We start from the raw sequence: 22,579 nt of genomic DNA on the forward strand, positions 1-22,579 counted from the left end.
GCAGCGTCCCTAGTCCTCTTCACATTCCGAGTACTCTGAGCCACGGGAGGAGCTGGCGGAGCACTCGGTGCCGCTGGAGGAGCCAGTGGAGCAGCAGGGTCATGGCGGCGCTTGGTTCGGTGCTCTGGTGGTGAGGGTGGCGAGCTCTGCTCCCCATCCTCCTCCTCCTCCTCGTCCGTCTCCTCCTCCGTCTCCCCACTGTCGGAGACGTACTCGGCGCTATCCACACTGCCCTCCTGGCTGCCCTCCTCTTCCTCAGCTGGATTCCCGTTCGAGACGGCAGAATACCAGTTGGTCCACTCCTGCACAAAATACGGTCGGCAACGTCAGTCAGCAGGACAAGAAAAGCAATAAGTCTAAGAATATTAAAAGCACTCGGCAAGATGTGCTCACCTCATTCGGAGGAGGATTGTCGGCGCGGAAGGGCTTCACCCGCCGGGATCCTTCGGGGTTATCACACGCGTCTGTGATGCCGCGGACCCATGCCCTCACAGTCTCCCCGGTCACGCACTCTGGATGGGACCGAGTGGAATCCGAAGGCCCCGCGTAGTGCCACATGGCGTGGTGTCGGGCCTACAGCGGCTGGATGCGCCGACCGAGAAAAGTCTCCAGCAGGTCCGTGCCGGTGACTCCCTTGCGGACGACGGCTATCAGCGCGTCGACCAAAGGCTGGATCTGGATCCTTTCCCCCTTAGAGAGCGTAAGCTTCCTGGGAGGGCCCGGATGGTCTAGGCTAAAAGGTGGTAACCCACTCGAGGCATTCGGACAAGCTATGTCCTGGCAATAGAACCAGGTCGATTGCCAGTTCCTAACTGACTCGGACAACTGGAGGGGAGGGTAGCTACTCTTTGTTTTCTTCTGGAAGCCTAAACCCCCGCAGAGCTAGAGGAGATGGGTCTTATCGTCCGACTGGCTAAGCTTTTTGACGGTTTGGGATCTAGCGGAGAAGACGTACTTAAAGAGCCCCCAGTGAGGAGGACATCCAATAAAGCACTCGCAAAGAGTGACGAATGTAGCAAGGTGGACTATTGCGTTTGGAGGAAAATGATGGAGCTGGGGCCCGAAGTAGGTCATTATACCTCGGAAGAAGGGGTGGGGAGGCAAGGAGAAGCCCCTAAACACGTGGCTGAGAAGCAAAACGCGCTCCCCCTCTTTCGACGCCGGCTTCGTCTCGCCTTCCGGCAGCCTCCATGACTTGTTGACGATCATGCCGTGCTCCACCAGCTCCAGCAAGTCGTCCTCCATCACCGAGGAGGGGAGGAAATCCCCCTGGATCCAACCCGCCGGCAGCGCCCGTTGCCGCCGCTGAGTAGGGGCCGCCCCTTCTTCTTCTTCTTCTGCGACTCAAGTTTGCTCGTCTGCCCCTTCGTCATGGCGAAGGCGACGGATCCGCAGAGGAGGAGGGGAAGGAGGAGGCTTGAGGCGTGCACAGAGCTGCGGGAGGAGCGGGGTTAATGCGAGGAAAGATGAGCAGCGCAACAAGAAATCTCGCCGGAGAGACTTAAATAAGCTTCCGACTGGGTCACTAACAGGTGGGCCTGAAATCTTATCTCCCCAACCGGCTGCTGCGATGTTAGTGCAGAAGATAAAGGCGCGGTAATCGAGGCGGCAAAACCTACTCAATGGCGATGTCGTCATCCCCGCTGAGCGCGCGGCAACCGAAATTTGAGGATCCCAGAAAATCCGGCGCTGTCAGTTTGACCAGTCACGTCGAAAGATTCCGCGGGAGCACTCGGTATCTGACGGTTCATCTCACTGATATATTCACTCGGATCACTGGTTGAAAGGATAAAATGGATCGAGGCAAGCAACGCCAAAGTCACCTCCATACCAGTCGGATCCGTACTCCAGACATCACTTCATCGTTCCAACCCCGATCCATTCGGGGACTAATGATGGGGTTATAGTCCCAGGGTAGGGTCATAGGCCTGCCCTATAGGTCCTACCCAAGGACTACCCTTCACAGAGGACAGGGACCTTAGACACTTCCGACTGAACTAAGGACTCCCCCATCATCCAGTCGGCGACGAGCACTCGGAGCATATTTAACGTACCGACTGGAATCCACTCTGTACATCGTAACCTCCCAGAAGGGCAACGGTCATACGTTTCCATACACCATTATTAGAATTTAAGGCTTACGTTACCTGTAACGTAGGCATTTACTCGTCACTATTCCACCCCTGTCCACCGGGCCATTATGAAGGGCAGCGCACTCTATATAAGCCGCCCTTCCCCACTGGTGCAGGGGTTGGCATTTACTGTAATCCTATATTCCACTCGACACTAAGCTCCCAAGAGCACTGAGACGTAGGGCTTTTACCTCCACCGTAGAGGGGACTGAACTCATACATCCTTGCCGTAGCTAAGGCTCTGCCCATCCTTTCGTGCCCTACACTTCTACTGTCAGGCTTATACCCATGACAAGTACTTTATTACAATAATGAATTACAATAAAGTGGATGGAGGCCATCTCATGAGATATCTAACGAAGACTAGCGGAAGCATGAGGTAGACGAGTCCCTCCGACTCCAGGGCATGTCGCTGAGCGTAGATCGTAGCCTCACTCCTGGTCGAAAAAGTACTCTGCAACATGATACGTTGCAGCCGTGTAGGTCAGCATATGGAATATGCCGGCAAGTCATCAAAGAGAGGGGAAAAATAATAACCAACTATTCTACATGCATATTTGGCAGGTGGGGCTATAAGTTTTAGCATAAAGCCAATTTTCTCCTACAACAAGAGAGGTCTGAAAGCAAAAATATTACTACATTGTTTGTTGTTAACGAGATGGTTCCGCCAACCAATTCTCGTACCCGAGTTGTTGATAATTCCCACATCATTATTAAGTTGTGTCGAGAGTTCAGGGAAATTTCAATGCCTTCGGCTCAAGTTGTCCATGACCGTGGACACGGCTAATCGATTAGGTTTGGGCACTCTGCAGAGTTTTGCACACGTTCCCCACAAGATTTGATCGCCTCCGAGTATGTCCTCGCACTTCAGGGTGTTTGAAGACCGGATGATCAAAACATGGTCCTTCAACGGGTCCCTCTGAATCCCTGTCGGTGCCCATCCATTCCTACCGTTCTTCTACATCTGCTAGCACCGCCTGTCCAGAGTCGCCACATTGTCCAACCAAGCCAGAGCCCATAATGACTTGTGGCTGTGCAGGTAAGCCTTGGGTCTTGAAGCCTCCGCCCGTCTCTTCGAGCCTGGGTGAAGCTTTCCGCAAGATGTCATGGCACGTCTCCAAGCATCCCGGGGTCGTCCACTGGTTTCTCCAGGGAGCCCGTCAAACCGTCCTTCACCCAGAGTTGCATTGCTTCACGAGGTCTTGAAAAATCTTGACTTAACCGGTCTTGGTTATTTAATTATCCTCGCATCACTCGTGTTATGCACTCAACCAGAATCCCGTCTACTCAAGCATAGCAATATGAAATTTGTCGTCCCGGGGCAAGTATCGGGGTTGTTGTGTGCCTACCACATGATACTACAACCTATAACTATAATTTCCAAGTACCTACTCAGCATGCAATTGGGCAAAGAAAGGTGAAACTACCATGCATAGAAAACATAGGCGAATAGTATGATCAAAATGACTTGCCTTGATGATAGTTGTCTTGATAGAGCGCTTCTAAGTAACAAGCTTCGCACTCCAGGTGATCTACCGATACAAACACATACACACCATAAGCACTATAATCATCAACAAGTAAAATAACATCACAAGCATAAAGTAGCTCTGGCATAAAGGGAAAGAATTCGCTTCACCTAACTAAGGCAGAAAATGTTTCTATTAAAACCCCAAGTAAAAATATTTAATTATTTTTGAAACTTATACTACGGAAAGATATAATCACTAGAAAGCAGTAGCAAAAAGAATCAAATAAAAATCTATTTTTAAACTCCTGGAATAAGCAAAACAAGGTTTAAACTAAATCTGATCTAATTCAAATTTTAAAATTTCAAACATAGACATATTATATGTTTTTGAAAACTACAGAAAAATTGTGATCTACTGGAACAAGTTTCAACTCCATTGGAATTGTGGATCAAAAGTTATGATCAAAACAATTTTGAAACTTTCTCTGTTTTGGAATTAAACAGAAAAAAAGAGAAACTGATTCTAATGGACAGGGGTACACGTGGCAGCCCCTGATTGGTTGCGGGTTCGTTTGCTGCGGGGAAAACTAGCACAAGGCCGAAGTATAGCTAAAACGACTCGGCTTAGTTTAAATGACAGAAAAAAAAACCGATCCGTTTTTTTTGTAAAACCCGAAGGGGTATGCACATCTAATCCTATGCGTCTGATTCCAATCCAACGGTTGAAAAATAAACACACGGGCTCACAAGGGAGATGGCTGGCGAGGAGCTTGCTCTAGCGAGGCCGAGGCGAGGCAGGCGACGACGAGGTGGCTTCCGGCGTCGGGGGCGGCAGTGGAGGGGCCCGGTCGACGGCGGCGGCTCTCCGGCGACGTTTGGCGGCGGCGGCGAGTCGTGGGGAGGGCTCGAGCGAGCAGGGGAGAGGCAGGGAGCTTTGGCTCCGACCGTGCTCCGGCGAGCTGCGAGGGGGCGGTGTGGGGCTGGGCAGGGGCGAGGTGGGGAACGGGGTGCGGTGGAGGTCTGGGGCTTTTATAGGGGGAGGAGAGGGTCGGGGGAGGAAGGGGAGAGAGATCCGGGAGGAGATCAGCGCTCCGGCGAGGTTTGGTAGGCTCAGGGCCACGGAAGGAAAGGAAGAGGGAGGAAGGAAGGGGGCGACCGGCTGGGCGTCGGTTCGGCCAGTGGGCTCGGGCGGTCAGCGAGGGGGTGCGGCGGCGGGTGGGTCGGTCGCCCGATATGGAAAGGGATCCGGGATCCCGGGCCAGGCGGGGAGGTGGGCCGGTTATAAAGCGCCCGAGGCGGGTTTCCTTTTAAAACAAAATCCCATTTTAGATTTTTAATAAAACAGAAACTAAAAAGAATAAAAAGGAAACAAAATAAAATAATTAATATAGGGTATTATATACCAAATTGATCAGAAAAATATTTCCTAATTGTTTATCATTTTTCCGAAACCAAAATAAAAACTTTTAGAAAATGTTTTTTTCAGAAAAACTCCTTATGCTATATTTACTTTTTGGCAAAATATTTTCCCCATAAACTTGGGTTTTTCTTGGCTCAAATAATTTCAAAAACACCCCTGGCTTGGGAGGGTCATTTTCCTCCGCTCTTTCTTGCGTGCAAGAGATTTCTTTGGGGGTATTTTCTCGGGGAGGAAAAATAGAATGATAGAAGCAAATATTCGAAAGAAATCAAGTGCAAAACTTTATTGCAAACAAAATGCATAGATGCTTAGCTACATTTATAGAACATTCCCAATTAGGAAAATTGGGATGTTACACACAGTCACTAGAATCAGAAGAGGAAGTGTGGTTTGGTACCTTTGAACCTTTTGCCATGAAGCAATAGGTTGGAGCGAAGTCATCAACATATTCATCAGTGTAGATGGCCTTATCATTTTCTTCAAGGTTGAAGATTGACTTGCTGACGAATGTGGTAGCGAGTGCAAGACTTGCCACACCAGACTTTGACTCCGCTTTAGAACCTTCATCTTCATCACATTCCTCATATTCTTCTTCATAATCCATTTCCTTGCCAATGAGTGCCCGAGCCTTTCTAAAACTGGTCTTCTTGTGCGATGAGGACTTTGAAGATGAGGATTTTGAAGGTTTCTTCTTTTTTCTTCGAGTCATCAGAACTTTCATCTTTGTATTTCTTCTTCCTTGATTCTTTCACCCAGCGAGGACAATCAACAATGTAGTGACCAGATTTCTTGCATTTGTGGCAGGTTCTTTTCTTGTAGTCCTCACATGAAGATTCTGATTTCCTCATGTCTTTTCTTGAAGATTTTCTGAACTGGTCACTTTTTGTGAACTTCTGGAATTTCCTCACGAGCATAACAAGTTCCTGTCCCAGTTCTTTAGGGTCACCAAGACTGCAATCAGGTTCTTCTTCTTCAAATGAGGAAATAGCCTTAGCCTTCAGCGCACGAGGTCTTGAGTAGCTTGGTCCATACAGATCTCTCTTTTCTTCTTGTTGGAATTCATGATTATCGAGTCTCTCAAGTATATCAGAAGGATCAAGCATCTTGTAGTCTATTCATTCTTGGATCATCAGAATCAGTGTGTCAAATGATGGATCAAGAGATCATAGAAGTTCCTTCGCAACTTCATGGTCGGTGATGTCTCTATCTCCCAGTGCTTTGAGTTCATTTGAGATGTCACTGAGGTGATCAAAGGTATCTTGGCAGTTTTCATTGTCAAGCCTCTTGAAGCGATTGAAGAGATTGCGAATAACATCGACATGAGAGTCACGCTGTGTTGAGACTCCCTCATTGACTTTGGACAACCTATCCCAGATAAGCTTCGTTGTGCCCAAAGAACTAACTCTGCCATACTGACCTTTGCTCAGGTGGCCATAAATGATATTCTTCGCTTGCGAGTCAAGTTGCTTGAACTTGTTCACATCAACGACAAAGATAGTAGAAGTGATGGAGGGGATACCATTTTCCATGATGTACTAGAGATCATTGTTAATTGCTTGAAGATGCATTTGCATCTTGGTCTTCCACTAGTGGAAGTCCTTTCCAATGAAGGTAGGACATCCAACAGTAACCTTGATCATACTTGCGGTCGACATAACTAAAACTCCAGGTGGTTAAACCAAAATCACACATAACAAGGGAGTACCTTGCTCTGATACCAATTGAAAGTGAGTTATATCGACTAGAGGGGGGGTGAATCGGCGATTTTTACAATTTCATCACTAAGGAAATTCCAAGTGACGAAAGTCCTCAGTTATGAACTGAGTGCAGCGTAAATAGAACAAAATCAAGAGCGCAAAAACGTCTACTACAAAGTACTCAGCGAGATTTCATAGATTCAGTTTGCACATGTCACAAGTATAGGATAAGCATGTGAAGATTAACTTAGGTGAAGAATTTGAGGTTGAGGAAATTCAGAGAAAGTCTTTAGTCAAATTCTTCAAACAGTACAGATGAAAGTCTTCAACATACAATTGAGGAAATGAGAAAGTTGAAGAAATAGAACCAGTAGCTCGATGAAGACAGTTGTTAATGACCCAGTTCCAACTGTTGTGATAGTTGTACGTCTCGTTTGGAGCGGCTTGGTATTAAAACCAAAGGACACACAGTCCCTACCGTATTCTTCTTGAGCTAAGGACACAGTCCTCGCCCAACACTCGTGGTAAGTCTTCAGGGCAGACTTCCAAACCCTCACAAACTTGGTCACCCGACGATCTACAATTGACTGCTGGATGCTCTAGACCATGACGCCTAACTATCTAGAGGATACAAAGTCCTCAAAGGTAACAAGCGTCGGTTCCACACAGGAATAACTTCTTCAGTGATGCCCAATCACTTGGGTTTTGGTTTGGGTTTGGGTGTTTGTGGTATTTCCTCACTTGATGATTTTCTCTCAAAGGCTCTGAGGAATTTGGGTTGCTCTAAATGACAATTGTCAGTTTCTCTCGGAGCAGCCAACCAACAAGTGGTTGTGGGGGTGGATATTTATAGCCTGGAAGCATCCCGGCATGATTTGACATAACTGCCCTTTAATAATATGACCGTTGGGTGGATAAGATCTGTGACAGGTGGCGCGTGGCGCGACAACGGTCGGAACTTTCAACTGTGAAAGTCCTCATGTCTCTCATATTCCTCACTCTCAGGCTTTGGTAGATTTAGGTTTGGGTTGAGCATCATGAGGAAATTCGTTCTATAGTTTTACCTCCACCCCCTTTAACAGCACGGTGTTCCTATGACACAAGTATGAAGAAAATGAAACAGAAAGAGTAAATCTCAAACTTCAAAGTCTTCAGAGTGTTTTCTTCACGACACACCGAATTCCTCATCTTCAATATCTTCATGAGGAATATCAATTTCTTCGCAATTTCTTTGCGATCAAGGTCTTCAAGGAATGACCAAATTCTTCACCCGGAGACATACATTTTTAGGGGTCAATATTCATCGAATAACTCAAACTCCTCAACAACTTATAGAGTCTGTGTACACTCACAAACATATCAATCTCTTAACCTATAAGTCTTCAAACCACCAAAATCACTAAGGGGCACTAGATGCACTCACAGAGACGTATTTCCTGTCAAAGGGAAGGAACTTCGGTAACACATCCTCGTCTCCAACGGTTCCACTTGTGGTTATCTCTTACCTTTACTTTGTCCTTATTATTGCTGTGATGTATTCCTCACTTGCATTAGTTGCTGTTCTTGTTAGCATCATATAGGTTCCTCACCTAGCTGTTTATCTAGATAACCTTTTGTTGCTAACCCTAATTTATTAAGAAGTGCTAAAAATTGGTAGTTGCCTATTCACCGCCCTCTAGTCAACCATATCGATCTTTTCACCTTCTTAACGCTTCACCTACATGAAACTTCGGAAAGGCTACTAGTTGAGCGCTTCAGTGTGGGAGGGAGGGGAAGGGGGGGGATCAAGACTATAATGATGCACCTATGAAGTCTTCTTCTTACATAACTCTTGCAACTTATGCGAACAAGTATAATAGCAAAACAACAAAATGTACATGTACATTGGAATATACCTTCATGGACCTCCTCTTTTGTTTGTCACCAAGAGACATTTTATGGGAAATGACTCTTCGAAGCCCTCATATTCAGAGGTTTTTTTCATAATCAAACAGAAACTACAATGATATATGCGAGGCTTACTGACTTTACATTACATCTTCAAAGCACACTCTAATTAAGGTGTCCAAACTGATCCTCAAAAAATAAATAAATAAAGGTGTCCAAACTGACCCGCCAATTTTTTGTAAGGTGTCCAAACTATCTGATTTTTCCAAGGCAAGTTCAAACTATCTGATGCCTCTTGGGGTCAACATACGCCACATCAACCCTCCCACCTTGAGCCGGTCCTATTTTCTTTTTTTCTTTTTTGAGAAAATCAGAGTAACTTTGTTTTCTAGAGAAGGCACATGGGCCGTAGCCCACACCAAGAGCAGAGAAACGGGCCAGGCCTCATTAGCCCTAGCAAGATCCGCAAGGGGCATTTCCGTCCGGCCGAACAGAACCCTCACCCCGGGGTCCCTCTTTATATAAGCTCTCCTAGGGTTTACGTGCCCTCCTCCTCCACACACCACCCTCCCCCATCCGCCGCCGCCTCCACCTCCACAGGTAAACTGCGCCGCCTCCGCCCTCCCCCCCGTTCCTGCTCCCTCCTCACCGTCGACGGCGGCGGACATTTCGTTGTCGCCAGGCTCTCCCGCCGCCGCCCTAGTCGTGAACTTGTGGCAGTTTCGTTGCTCTCCTGTGTTGCCTGGATCTGATGGATTCCTGCTTTGTTTTCTGCAGGGGAAGGAAGGGAGAAGGATGTCGCACCGTAAGTTCGAGCACCCGAGACACGGATCCCTCGGTTTCCTCCCCAGGAAGCGTTGCTCGCGCCACCGCGGAAAGGGTATGCCTGCTTGCTTAGCTACTCTTCACCTGCCGATGCATGTTGAGTCGATCAGTGAGGCAAGCCAGCTTGTGAGGGTAGATTTTTGGGTCCATCGCTTTTGGTTGAAACATTCCTGTGTTAGACCTTTTCGTGTGCAGCAGTAGGCTTGTAACCTGGAATTCACGCCATAATTTGGGTGTCTTATATTTTTACCTGATCTAGTGCCTAGTTAGAGTTTTCAATTAGTTCATGTGCATCCTGTAATCCTTGCTGTGCTCGTTACTATGGTTGCTTTGTTGTTACTGTGATTCTGTTGTTATTGTTTATGTTGAGCTACATCGCCGGTAACCTATTGCTGGTATCATTCATAATAGACTTACGCATGCATTCGTGGACCAGTATTCGGTCAATCTTTGCTAGTCTGAAAAGATGCAAATGCTATGCACTTTCAGCAAATATATAGTAACTAAAATTCGTATTGTTTTACTCCCTGTGTTACATCAGTGCCATGTGCCACACTGCTTGTTTGATTCTTCTATGCTGCTTCAAATCATTGCGAAGATATGACACCCCATTGTTTTTGGTATCTATCTAATATTTGCCTGTCTTCATTGCAGTGAAGGCTTTCCCCAGAGATGACCAATCCAAGAAATGCCACCTCACTGCCTTCCTTGGCTACAAGGCTGGCATGACTCACATTGTGCGTGAGGTCGAGAAGCCTGGTTCCAGTATGTTTACTAACTCTCTGTCTATGTTCCTTGTTTTACTCAACTGATTCCTTCCCACCACTATTGCTGTTGAAATGCTTTACTGCAATGAAGACAGGCAAATATTAGATAGATGCCACTCCATTTGTGATACTGAAGTTGAATCATGAAGCTGCTAGTTAGCAAGATTGTAAATCTCCGTTGCATATGTGATAACACTCCATTTGATATTCCACAGAGCTGCACAAGAAGGAGACATGTGAGGCTGTCACCATTGTTGAGACACCCCCTATTGTTATTGTTGGACTTGTTGCCTATGTGAAGACTCCTCGTGGCCTTCGTACTCTCAACTCTGTCTGGGCACAGCATCTCAGCGAAGATGTGAGGAGAAGGTTCTACAAGAACTGGTGCAAGAGCAAGAAGAAGGCCTTCACCAAGTATGCGCTGAAGTATGACAGTGATGCTGGCAAGAAAGAAATCCAGATGCAGCTTGAGAAGATGAAGAAGTATGCTACTGTTGTCCGTGTTATTGCCCATACCCAGGTCAGAAATTATCTTGGTACTTTCTATCTTTATCTCTTTCTGTTCACTCATACAGTAATGTTACTCATGCTGCTCTCTTCATGTGATCAGATCAGGAAGATGAAGGGGCTGAAGCAGAAGAAGGCTCACCTCATGGAGATCCAGATCAATGGTGGCACCATTGCCGATAAGGTGGACTATGGTTACAACTTCTTTGAGAAGGAAGTCCCCATTGATGCGGTTTTCCAAAAAGATGAGATGATTGATATCATTGGTGTAACCAAGGGTAAGGGTTATGAAGGTGTTGTGACACGTTGGGGTGTCACCCGCCTTCCCCGCAAGACCCACAGAGGTCTTCGCAAGGTTGCCTGTATTGGTGCCTGGCATCCTGCTAGGGTGTCCTACACTGTTGCTCGGGCTGGTCAGAATGGATACCACCACCGGACTGAGATGAACAAGAAGGTGTACAAGATTGGCAAGGTTGGACAGGAAACCCATGATGCCTCTACTGAGTTCGACAGGTGTGTTTTTGTTCCATTAGCTGCTGTGAATGGCAAATTTTGATGCCATCTAGTTACTTGCTGATCTGAATTCTATGTGTTGATCGTTTTGCACTGGTTTGTTCTTACAGGACCGAGAAGGACATCACTCCCATGGGTGGCTTCCCTCACTATGGTGTGGTGAAGGCCGACTACCTGATGATCAAGGGATGCTGTGTCGGGCCAAAGAAGCGTGTGGTGACCCTCCGCCAGTCCCTGCTGAAGCAGACCTCTCGTCTCGCACTGGAGGAAATCAAGCTCAAGTTTGTCGACACCTCTTCCAAGTTTGGGCACGGCCGTTTCCAGACCACGGACGAGAAGCAGAGGTTCTATGGCAAGCTCAAGGCTTGAGCTGCTGCGCAATATCAGTTGTGTCATTTTGTCAAAACGAACATGTGATACCTTGTTACTTTCCCTGCCCTAAGTTTTGTAGCTGATGTTTCCAGAATCTATCTTCTATGAATGTGTCATGTGCTATTGTTATTGTGATTTAGTTCTTGGAACCTAGAATCAAACCTGGTTGCAAATTATGTGGAATGAGTTGGCGGTTAACTAATTTTGTGTGAGCTTCGTTGTTGGGCGACCTTAGAATTTTAGGTTTTAGGTTAGTGTAGAACCTAATTTCTCCCGTACCAGATCTACACTTTGATTTAGGATACATATCATTGTATGCTTCATGCCCCCTTCCGGCATCCAGTGGAGAATGCGGCTTCTTGGTGAACTTCCCTACCAGCCACCTCTACCTCTCTTTCATTTCTCCCAGACGTCCCTCTTTCGCATCTCCCCAACGGCCGGCATTTTTTCGTCCTCGCTGCTGTTCTCCGCCGTGAGGCGACGACGTTTTGCTTTGGTATTTTGCTGGGAACAAAGCTGCGATCGGTGACGGTGGCATCGGGATGCTGCAACCGACCACCATCGTGCTACAATGGCCCTGTTTGGATACTCTAACCGGGTTAGAGTTAGATTCTAACCCTCAACTAACACTAACCCAAGAGGTGTTTGGATGAGAGGGTTAGATTGGCCTTTCTCAATCATTTGGTAACTTTTGTCCATATTCACTGCCGGATTTGGTGTGGCCGATCGTTGTGTGGCCGGCGGCGGGGCTGGGCGGCCCGGCGGCGGTGCGCGGCGGGGCGCTGCGGGGCGGCCCGGCGGCAGGGCGCGGCGGGGCGCGACGGCCCGGCGGCGGGGCGGGGCGGGGCGGCCCGGCGGCGGGGCGGGGCTGGCCGCGGCAGGGCGCAGCGGCCGGCGGCTGGGGCTGCGGGAGGGAGGGCGACGGGAGGGACGGGGGGTTGGTGGGATCTGGTGCGGGCTGGATGCAGTAGAAGTGATTTTTTTTTTCATTTTTTTTGTCCTCACCTAACTCTAACCCAAAAAAGCACCTCTTGAGAGGGTTAGAGTTTTTGGGTGGGTTAGATGCATCTAACCCAATCTAACCCTACCTGTTTGGATTTTTGAGGGTTAGATAGCTCAACTCTAACCTAATCTAACTTACCTAGGATCCAAACCGGGCCAATGAATACTAGGAGCTGGAACCAGAGAGCATCATGACCCAAAGGAAGGGGCGACACGCGGGGAGGGGCTGCAGACGTTTTGTACGACCGTACGACGACACAAGCTATAGGGTGGAGGAGGAGGGGTGATCTGACGGCTGAAAGGAACGAGCGGTTCGGATGCGACCGACCTAGAGCTCGCACCGGTCGACCTGCAGATCATCGTATCGTCCTACCCAAGCATCGTTATCGTATGCTCCCTCTGTTCCGTCTCATATAAAACGTCGGACAGAGGGAGTAGGTGACGCACGTGTCAGTGGGCAGGCCCTGTAGTGACACGGAGCCCCTCCCACAGCCCCCCACTTGTCTCCTGGTCCTGGCCTCAGCTGACAGTGGCACGCAGTCCCTCCTTATCCTCGAACCGGTCCATCGAGGCCACACGCCCACGCAATCGCCGGAACGAACGTCTGGAGCGCGTCCACGTCGACCGTAATGCGTCCATGAACACCCACACGCCACGCCACGGGAGGTTCCCCCAGTCCCCTTCCCAGCCCCCGTCGACCTCACTCCCTCCGGTCCGGCACAGCGGAGCAGACATCGAGCAGCGAACCCGAAGGTTCGATCGATTCCCACCCCCTCCTCCTCCTCGTCCCCCGTCGATCCTTCTTCGATTCGTGCGGCCGGTTCGACTCCTCGCCTCCGCCGGGGAGCGCGCGCGCGTAGGCTGTAGAGACGAGGCTACCAGCGGGGCCCCTGTTCGCGCCATTTCCGCGACGCGGGACGAAATCCATGCCGCCGCCGCCACCCCGGCAGCTTCCTTGGGTGTGCGCCGCAGGCCGCTTTCCTGGATCACGAGTTCGGGATATATATCGCGGGGGCCATTTGCTCCTCCGTGCTCCCTCCCTCCTTTTCCTTTCCAAGAATTTCGCACCGCCCGCGCCCTAGTACCATCATGCCATGCCTTCCTCGGCTTCTCATTCCGTTTCGCGTGGCTCTAGCTTGTCATATCGTGTATCGCTTGCTGTTGCTGCGACTGACTGCCGGGGTTAGGGTTCTTGGGGGTGTATGAATCGTGGCCGGCGGTTATCCGACTTATTATGTCGCCTCTTAGTTTTTTATTATTATCCTTGCGTCTCATCTCCTTTCACGCCTATCTTATTTCTGTATGCTTTATTTATGCTGCTGCTCTTGCCGTGCTAAAACCTCTCGCGATTCGTAGCCATGGATAGGTACCAAAGGGTGGAGAAGCCTCGGAATGAGACACCGATTCGTGAGAACGAGATCAGGATCACTGCGCTCGGGAGGATGAGGAACTATATCGGCTACGGGATGTCGTTGCTTGAGGTGATCCCCTTGCTATGCTTCGTCATCTCGCTTTGTCCTTGTCTGGTGTTCACTTAAGCAATAATTTCTTTGCATGCTATGTTTAACAATCTCGAAAATGCCTCGATATCGGGGGTCCTATGCCTGAGCTCACATGTATTTAATTTATCATTAAAAGTGTTTCTATTTGCCACTGAGTATGATGTTGTATTTTTTAAATTCTACACGGTATGTGTCCGTGTGTTGCCACGGGGGCTAAATATTTTTGTAACATGGTCAGAGGATCATACGGGACAAATCTTGATGCAAAGCAAATAGACAAAATAAGATTATGTTTTGGTTACAAAGTATAAATTTCCAGCTATTTCTTAAACTGATAAAATATATAAGTACCCATGATTAATCTGCGTTATTGGGCTAGAAAAGTTTTTTAACCATAAGAAACAATATATTTATGGACCGTGAATTTATTGCTACTATACATAGATTGGTCTGGTTTATTGTGTTACCAAAGATTGGTTTGATGAAAACCAGAAGGGGTGAAAAACAAAAAAACAAATTGGTGGAGGGTGGGAGGTTGGACGAAGGATTGACTTTGGGTTTTCTTTGTTAATATTTTGTAGTGCCTCTTTGTCCATTACTTCCTGTTCGCCCCTGACAACGGAACTTTGTGAAGCCCTCCACTTTGTCTTTGTTTCACTTACTTACTAGCTTTGTTGCCTTACATCAACTTTAATAAAGATGGCTGTGCGCATCAAAATGATGCAGAGGCCGGGTGTTTCAACTTCCTTTTCGAAAAGAAACAAAAAATGATCTTGATGCCTGTAGTATGTGCAGGTTATCAGCTTAATAAAATGATATGAACTTGTGTGCAGTTCACATGAATGTCGAAAAGATACCTTCATATTTGCATATACCGCTTCAGTCATTATTTTCTGAAAACCTGTTGGTGGTCAGTGGTCAACCGAACTTTTCAGAATCACTAAATGGTGTTATTAATCTTGATTTCATTTTGGTTGAATTCATAACTGAACCGCATTTTTTTCTTGCTCCTAATGTATATTTATTTGCATGCATTTTTTCAGGAAAATGGGCATGATGAGATCATTATCAAAGCCATGGGACGAGCCATAAATAAGACGGTCATGGTTGCTGAATTGATCAAGGTTAATAGTAACTTCTTCTGCCTTCAAATATCTGTTATTAACGTGGTTCATTTTTGTTTGTTTTGCTAATTTGACACAAAATGTTTCTCAGAGAAGAGTTGCTGGTCTCCATCAGAATACGTCTATTGAATCTGTTGGCATCACCGACACATGGGAGCCTCTGGAAGAAGGCCTTGTTCCGTATGGATGTACATATATTCCTTTCTTCAGAAAAAGAAGAAAGATTTATTGCCACACTAATGCATTTCTACCACAGGCTAGAGACAACTCGTCATGTATCAATGATTTCCCTAACATTGTCCAAGGAACCATTGGATACGTCATCTCCAGGGTAAGGCAAACCCTGTCCTTCCGCTCATTTGTACAACCAGATATTGAATCAGTTCAGGTTCAGCCGCTTTGAGTTCCCTTAGCTGTCTATTGTTGTTCAATATCGGAAACTGGCTGTAATTTGTCTGCGTATTGTGGGTATATACCCTCAGGTACCAGCCACCCATACCAGCTGAAGAGGTGAAACCTGCTTTTGATTATGAACATGAAGGTGTTACTCTGAGTTGATCCACTCCATCGATTTTCATTTTTCACCTGTATCACCATTTGCTCACAACTTCCTTCATCGTAATTTAGGATCCTTCCCCTCTGCTCGTGGGAGAGGTCGTGGTGGACCTGGCGGCGGCCGAAGGGGCAGGGGCAGAGGTACCTTTTTTTCTCATGTCTTTCTGAGCCCACAACTTTCAGACAGTAACTCATAGGGCCCTCAGGCACGACTGTATCTTTAAATAACTTTAGCGTTCCATGTTGCCGAGTTACAGTATCTTATTACGTAATGCATAATACAGTTTACTCCTTTACACCCTGTACTTTTCACATGTGACTGGTTTATTTACTTACCTTCCTAAAAACTGACCTATCTATGGTTTGTTTACCTACCTTCCTAAAAACTGACCTATCTATATATCTTATATAGACAAACCCCACTACAAGTCATTAATTGCTACTCCCTCCGTCCCAAATTACTTGTTGCAGAAATGAATAGAAATGGATGTATCTAGAACTAAAAATACGCCTAGATACATCCATTCCTGTGACAAGTAATTCGGGACAGAGGGAGTATTTTTCTGTGCATGCGTGCTTCCGCACCATCCAAATTCTTGTAGCCATTGGATTTGCTAGCCTGGTCAACTAACATCCCTCCGAATTGAACATGAGAGTCACTCTACCCTGCAATATGCATAGTACTCCCCCCGTTCCTAAATATAAGTCTTTTTAGAGGTTTCAATAGGGGACTACATATGGATGTATGTAGACATATTTTAAAGTGTAGAGTCATTCATTTTGCTTCGTATGTAGTCCCCTAATGAAATCCCTAAAAAGACTTGTATTTAGGAACGGAGGGAGTAGTTTGTAAATGCCACCGCATTCAATTTTTGTCACGCTCAACTTTTTATACTATTTTTGTGCTTTTTTGTTAATACACAGAATAGTTCAAATCTTGAGGGTGAATCCATTGGGTATCATCTAGTTGTCTTGCATTCTAAGTTCGCAGTGCTTCAATTGGCTCCATTTTCTGGACTTATTTTTCAGTCTCCAATTTATAAGTTGGTTCAGAGTACATGCGTTACTTTCTTGCAACAAATCATATGGACAAGTTACTATGTTAATCCTGTGATGATAAACATGTGCAGCTATTAACAATGGACCCCCTGCTTATGATTGGGGTGAAGAGTGGGAGGAGGATGGGGACTATTACCACAATGGTAGAGGCAGAGGAAGAGGCCGGCTAAGAGGAAGAGGAAGAGCCCGTGGCTACTACGGAGGTGGTCGACGTGGTGGCTACGGCTATGATCACGGTTATGGTGGCAGGGGCGGCTACTATGAAGAGCAGGGTGGATACTTTGATGGCGAACCAGATGAGTATCAACCCCCTCCAGCCCGTGGTAAGCTCAGTCTGATCTCTGATGTATCATGGTTTCTGTTTTTTCATTTTTGCATGCCCCTATCTCACGTGGCCTATGTTCCTCATGGCTTCTTAGGGCGTGGCAGGGGAAGAACAATGGAGCAGAGTGAATACTACAATGGTGAACCAGATGAGTATCAACCTCCTCCAGGCCGTGGTAAGCTCAGTCTGATGTATCATCGTTTCTGTTTTCATTTCTTGCATGCCCCTATCTCACATGGCTTATGTTCCTCAGGGCGTGGCAGGGGAAGAAGAATGGAGCAGAGTGAGTACTACAATGGCGAACCGGATGAGTATCGCCCTCCAGGCCGTGGTGAGGCTCGGTCTTACTTAGCATCTTTCTGTGGCTTTTTCATGCCCTTTCCTCTCATGGCGCTCCTATTCCTCCATTGCTTCGTAGGGCGTGGCAGGGGAAGATGGATGGAGCAGAGCGAATACTTCGATGAACCTTATGAATACCCCCCTCCAGGCCGTGGTAAGCTGGGCGTGACATACCATTTTCATGTGCTTCTTGCACGCCCGTACCTCTCATCACTCGCATTTGTCGCCTCGCAGGTCGTGGCATGGGAAGAAGGGGAGGGCCATGGGGCGCCCGAGGCCGTGGGCGTGGTCCGATGCTAGATTGAACTGGGACATGCCAAGTGCAAACCATGAAGCCGGCACTGCTGTGCTTAATTACCTGATAATTTTTGCTTACCGTGTTGCTCCATGTGTTGGGCTCTCTGACGTGGATCTTTATGCTCTCTGATGCTGTACGACTTGCCGCCGGGCAAATTTTGTGTGGCTCACCTGTGGTTTATTTAGTTAGGCCAGCCAGCGAAGAACCTCAACACCTAGTAGAACGTGTGAAATGTGTTTCAGTCTCTCGTTCAGTTACCTCTGTGTGGATGTGAATGCCAAGTAGGCTTGTTTGCTTGGCAGTCTACCATACCTCTTTCGCTTGATGGAGCTAGACAGAGAAATTAGACGGGAGTGCAAATTAAGGTGAGAGTTTGGTAATGCAGGGGATCATACAATAATCTTGTCTTGTGAACCTGTTTTACTGTTTGGCTAGCCGCTCTCTGAAATCTATTCTAAAAAAAATACAGTTAGATTAGCTTTTTATAAACGAACTTGGGGTTTGCGTGCCAAGGTAAGCGGGATCAGTGTGAAATGTGTCCTGATTTCTTACTAAGTTTGCTATTTTCATGAGAAATAAAATCGACAAATCGAATTTGGAGATTATTCTCTTCTTGCAAGAGATCCTGCGGGAAAAGTGTTTCAAGAAGTAGTAAAAAAGTGTTTGAAGAAGTAGTAAAAAAGTGTTTGAAGAAGTAGTAAATAAGTTCAACAGATTTCAGCCGTCGCTAACTAAGCACAAAATAGACACATCATATCAGGTTCTCCTTCAGTATATTTTACCAAGTGCATCAAATGTAGTGTAGAATATACCTGTGCGTAAATAAATATACACGGCCTGGATAAGAGAACAAGGTGACTGCAGCAGTCAGCAGTCAAAGTCTTCCTCCCAGGAGAAACGGTCAACCGCAATCTGCCGAACGTTCTTGACCCCACTGGCGACTCTTCCTCACGAATCAATAGCCCCATCTTTCCTTCCCACTTCCTTAGTTACCCGGCCAGAGAGCCATGGACGCCGTGTACCAAGCGCTGGTCGTGACCGTCGCTGCCTTCGTCGCCATCTCCTTCCCCTGCCTCCTCCTCGCCTTCCTCTGCCGCCACCGCAATAACCGCCTCCTCGAGCCGGACCACCGCTGCGCGTCATCGTCGCCCCTCCCAATCTCCGCCCCGGCCGGGACATCGTCTGAGCTATCCTCGTCGTGGTCTCTGTACGGATCGGCCGTGGACTCGTCGCTCAAGAAGCTCTCGCTGGACGACCTCGCCCGGGCCACCGGCGAATTCTCCCCGGACAACATCATAGGCGACGGCAGCTTCGGGTTCGTGTATCGTGCCGTGCTTCCGGATGGTGGACCTGCCGTGGCCGTGAAGCGCCTCTCCGCGGACCACGCCGCCGGCGCCGGCAACCGCGAGTTCCGGGCCGAGCTGGAGGTGCTCGGCAGCCTCAGCCACCGCAACCTCGCGCGCCTGCTCGGCTACTGCGCCGCCGGACGCGACCGCCTCCTCGTCTACGAGCTCCTCGAGCGAGGCAGCCTCGACGCCTGGCTGCACGGCGACGCCGCCTCGCTCCCGCTCCCGTGGCCCGCGCGCCTCCGCGTCACCCGCGGCGCAGCGGCCGCGCTCGCCTTCCTGCACCACGACCGCCACCCGCCCGTGCTCCACCGCGACGTCAAGTCCAGCAACGTGCTACTCGACGAGGGGTTCGAGGCCAAGCTCGCCGATTTTGGCCATGCCAGGGTCGTCACCGGCGGCCCTGCCGCGTCGCATCTCAGCACGCAGGCCGCCGGCACAGCGGGGTAATTAATGCACTCGCCTTCTTGCAAATCACTTCACTTCACCTCGCAAAATAAAAAAAAAATAAAAAAAAATCACTTCACTTCGGAGTTCACATTTGCGCATGTTTTCAGTGTTGCTAGTAAATACCAAATCAAGTTTCAACTTTCAAATGGACCCGTAAACTTTCTAGAACACCTGGAATTCGACTGAAACTAGTGAAGTGTTCCGCCGTTGTTTTTAATGGAAAACAATATGATCATATATGTGGGGCCCAAGCGTAGGCAGTAACTGTTGCTGCGCACCGATGCGATCTCAATGTCGCAAATTGGTATTCTTGATGATTATGACCAACAAGTGAAATTTTACAACAAGTTCAGTGACCACTAATGAATTTCACTCGATTTAAGTATTCCAACAACATCGTTCCTGTGGAGACAGGGGTGGCATCACCTGCCAAGCTTAGTTCTTCTAGGACACGGGCCAAGACCTAGCTAGCAGCCCAAAGAAACCTAGACGTACAAAATTATCTATATCTATATACCTACCAATATACCTATTAATAAAGCAAGGATAACTTATGTTCGTACGTCATTAAATTTGTTTTTAAAGTTGGTCAAAATTACCCACCAATGTCACGCGTAAGTGACAAAAACGATTCGTTTATTTAGACTTTGATTCGACTCTTTCTTTCTAATTCTAAAGGGTGCGGTTGGGCCGGCCTACAATTTTTTTTTTGCACTTCCTCTACGTTTTTTTGTTTTTCCTCTTTTGGCTTTATATTGATAAACTTTGCACAAATGTTAATTATGAATTAAAGAAATGTAAAATTTGTAGACAAAACAGTTTTCATATATACAAAAAATGTACAGTGCGTATGGATAAGAAAGAATATTTGAAAAATATTGATCGTGTATTTAAAAAATTTTAAATGTGCATAGAAAAATGTTTCTGGTGTATAAGAAAACATATAGAAAAATATATAATGTGTATGAAACAAAGTAGACATAAAAATAGAACTTTTCAAAAATGTTAATCGTGTATTTGGATAATGTAAAACATGTATATAAAAATGTTCATGATGCATACAAAAGATGTAAAATGTGTATTAAAAAAATTAGACATCAAAACTAAATAATGTTTCTGATGTCACATGCAAAAAAATGTTTCTAATGTATAAAAAATATACAATATTGTTTATACAAGCTTTATGTAAACAAATGGCTTAGCTTTGATTTTTCATATATATAAACTGTTTTGCCAATTATTTTTAAAAAAATATCGATGTTGATACGCAACCTTGAACATTTGGTATGCATGTACTTACAAATTGATTGTTTTCAGTGGAGCTGCCTAATATATTTGCAACCAAATTAAGACTTCACTTAAATTACAAATGCAAACACATATATCAGCAAGATAAAAATCAATGCTCTTATGCATATGCTATCATTAATTAACAAAACATACTTTGCTATTTTCATCATAATGCAAATATTTGTGTGGCATCATCAAGGAGAACAAAGACCATGCAACTTGAAACATCAAGTAAGATCATATCCATGTTTACTTATTATATGTTCATTAATAATATAAGTTCACAAGACATGGATTTAAATTGTTTGGAATACCTGTACTCAATATTCTTTCATGATTTTATTTTTTAATTTATTCATTAAATATGCATCGAGTTGGTGTATACTCCCTCTCTAACTAAGCATACTGAACATATTGAATGTTTTTCTCACAGAGAGAGAGAGAGAAAGGGAGATCTTAGGACTGACCACGATCAAACACGTTTTCATTGTGTGAGCATTAAGGCTACTATCGACAACACAAATGTGATGCCATGTGGAACTAAAAAACGTGGGCCTATTAGTCTTGAGTCGTGGTTATTGGGTTAAGAGTGTGTGTTATTTTCTCTCCCGTTGCAACGCACGTGCTCTTTTGCTAGTTATTATCTAACTAATTTTGTAGTTGCGTGTTTTGCATTCTTCTTTACATATAAATGGAAGGATTGGTTTGAAGTTATGCATAGAAGACAACCTCAGTGCAGTGAGTTTGAGTATGTTATAGTTACAATAATATGGATTAACAATTTTTAGATAACAAAATATACTACTGCCTCCGTCCCATAATGTAGAACATTTCTTAATACTAATGTAGTGTTAAAACGTCTTGTATTATGAGACGGAGGGAGTACTAGTTAGATTAAGACATAAATGGACACATAGTTTGGTATACAATGTTTTCTTTTCTGCAAACACCACATTTATCATATTTTAGACCATTGATAGGATTACTATGCTTCAAAAAAGATATATGTGATCTTATGTTTATGCGACTGTCACAAAGGTACATGGCACCAGAGATACGTGAAGGCGTGGGAGCAAGCGTGAAAGCAGATGTGTACAGCTTTGGCGTGCTAATGATGGAGACAGTGACCGGTCGACGACCAAGCTGGCCAATGAAGAACATTATAGGTAAGGAGGTAGAACTATTGAGATGGGCAAGGGAAAAAGTTGAAGCTGGCATATCCTCAGAGATTGCGGATCATCGAATGGGTTTAGAAGGGGAAACAGAAACAAAGGAGGTGAAAGATTTCTTGGACATCGCACAAAGTTGCACGGAGGAGTCTCCTAAGTACCGACCGACAATGAGAGAGGTGGTTGAGAGGCTCAATAGGTTATGAAGGTCTCAAATCAAATGTTCTCTCGAATGAAGATTGAATGGCAACAAGAAAAGCTCAATGGATTGATTATGACATGTTCAAAACTTGAGTTCCCCTACTATAACATATAGGTCTTCTGCTAGTACTTAGTTTCTGTTACAACTTTGTGTGTATTATGTGCATGAGGACATGTGTGAAAACACATGCATTTAGAGTTGTACAATCAAAATGGGCGATCAATCTGTCTCACACCCTCCTAGGCATCCCGCCCTCCGGTGTACACACACCACTACTCTCTCAATTCTAGCACCTCCAGTAGGCATCTTTCTTTGTTACTGTTATGA

The 22,579-nt window shown here is 46.3% G+C and overlaps 3 protein-coding genes across 6 annotated transcripts; all 3 read left to right on the forward strand.

Moving 5' to 3' along the window:
• The first annotated feature begins 9,112 nt into the window (after window positions 1–9,112).
• LOC123447985 (60S ribosomal protein L3-like) lies at window positions 9,113–11,793 on the forward strand. The gene is made up of 6 exons (XM_045124737.1): window positions 9,113–9,207; window positions 9,385–9,487; window positions 10,087–10,197; window positions 10,415–10,719; window positions 10,810–11,219; window positions 11,330–11,793. The coding sequence occupies exons 2-6, from the start codon at window positions 9,403–9,405 to the stop codon at window positions 11,586–11,588; spliced, it is 1,170 nt and encodes a 389-aa protein (XP_044980672.1). The 5' UTR covers window positions 9,113–9,207; window positions 9,385–9,402; the 3' UTR covers window positions 11,589–11,793.
• A 1,446-nt stretch (window positions 11,794–13,239) lies between these two features.
• On the forward strand, window positions 13,240–18,052 carry LOC123447986 (heterogeneous nuclear ribonucleoproteins A1 homolog). Of its 4 annotated transcripts, XM_045124738.1 has the most exons (12): window positions 13,240–13,346; window positions 13,950–14,074; window positions 15,139–15,219; window positions 15,311–15,399; window positions 15,476–15,550; window positions 15,702–15,760; window positions 15,847–15,915; window positions 16,905–17,156; window positions 17,253–17,333; window positions 17,412–17,489; window positions 17,577–17,651; window positions 17,732–18,052. In XM_045124738.1, exons 2-12 carry the CDS (start codon window positions 13,952–13,954, stop codon window positions 17,800–17,802), a joined length of 1,053 nt encoding a protein of 350 aa, XP_044980673.1. In that variant the 5' UTR covers window positions 13,240–13,346; window positions 13,950–13,951; the 3' UTR covers window positions 17,803–18,052. The 4 variants fall into 4 exon arrangements, with proteins under 4 accessions (XP_044980673.1, XP_044980675.1, XP_044980676.1 ...); XM_045124740.1 differs by lacking the exon at window positions 17,577–17,651; XM_045124741.1 differs by lacking the exon at window positions 17,412–17,489.
• Window positions 18,053–18,606: 554 nt separating this feature from the next.
• Window positions 18,607–22,484, forward strand: LOC123447987 (brassinosteroid LRR receptor kinase BRL2-like). The gene is made up of 2 exons (XM_045124743.1): window positions 18,607–19,587; window positions 21,920–22,484. Exons 1-2 carry the CDS (start codon window positions 18,803–18,805, stop codon window positions 22,254–22,256), a joined length of 1,122 nt encoding a protein of 373 aa, XP_044980678.1. The 5' UTR covers window positions 18,607–18,802; the 3' UTR covers window positions 22,257–22,484.
• The last annotated feature ends 95 nt before the right edge of the window (window positions 22,485–22,579 follow it).

This window comes from Hordeum vulgare, chromosome 4H (genome assembly GCF_904849725.1).
Source record: "Hordeum vulgare subsp. vulgare chromosome 4H, MorexV3_pseudomolecules_assembly, whole genome shotgun sequence".
Classification (NCBI taxonomy): domain Eukaryota; kingdom Viridiplantae; phylum Streptophyta; class Magnoliopsida; order Poales; family Poaceae; genus Hordeum; species Hordeum vulgare.

What these genes read in the sequence shown, in the direction of transcription:
- LOC123447985 (XM_045124737.1), top strand. Translation starts at nt 9,403, where the DNA reads ATGTCGCACCGTAAGTTCGAGCACCCGAGACACGGATCCCTCGGTTTC. An exon ending in GGTCGAGAAGCCTGGTTCCA is followed by an intron (nt 10,198 to 10,414) that starts GTATGTTTACTA and finishes GATATTCCACAG; the next exon opens with AGCTGCACAAGAAGGAGACA. An exon ending in GCCTCTACTGAGTTCGACAG is followed by an intron (nt 11,220 to 11,329) that starts GTGTGTTTTTGT and finishes TTGTTCTTACAG; the next exon opens with GACCGAGAAGGACATCACTC.
- LOC123447986 (XM_045124738.1), top strand. Translation starts at nt 13,952, where the DNA reads ATGGATAGGTACCAAAGGGTGGAGAAGCCTCGGAATGAGACACCGATT. An exon ending in TCAACCCCCTCCAGCCCGTG is followed by an intron (nt 17,157 to 17,252) that starts GTAAGCTCAGTC and finishes ATGGCTTCTTAG; the next exon opens with GGCGTGGCAGGGGAAGAACA. An exon ending in GTATCGCCCTCCAGGCCGTG is followed by an intron (nt 17,490 to 17,576) that starts GTGAGGCTCGGT and finishes ATTGCTTCGTAG; the next exon opens with GGCGTGGCAGGGGAAGATGG.
- LOC123447987 (XM_045124743.1), top strand. Translation starts at nt 18,803, where the DNA reads ATGGACGCCGTGTACCAAGCGCTGGTCGTGACCGTCGCTGCCTTCGTC. An exon ending in CAGGCCGCCGGCACAGCGGG is followed by an intron (nt 19,588 to 21,919) that starts GTAATTAATGCA and finishes ACTGTCACAAAG; the next exon opens with GTACATGGCACCAGAGATAC.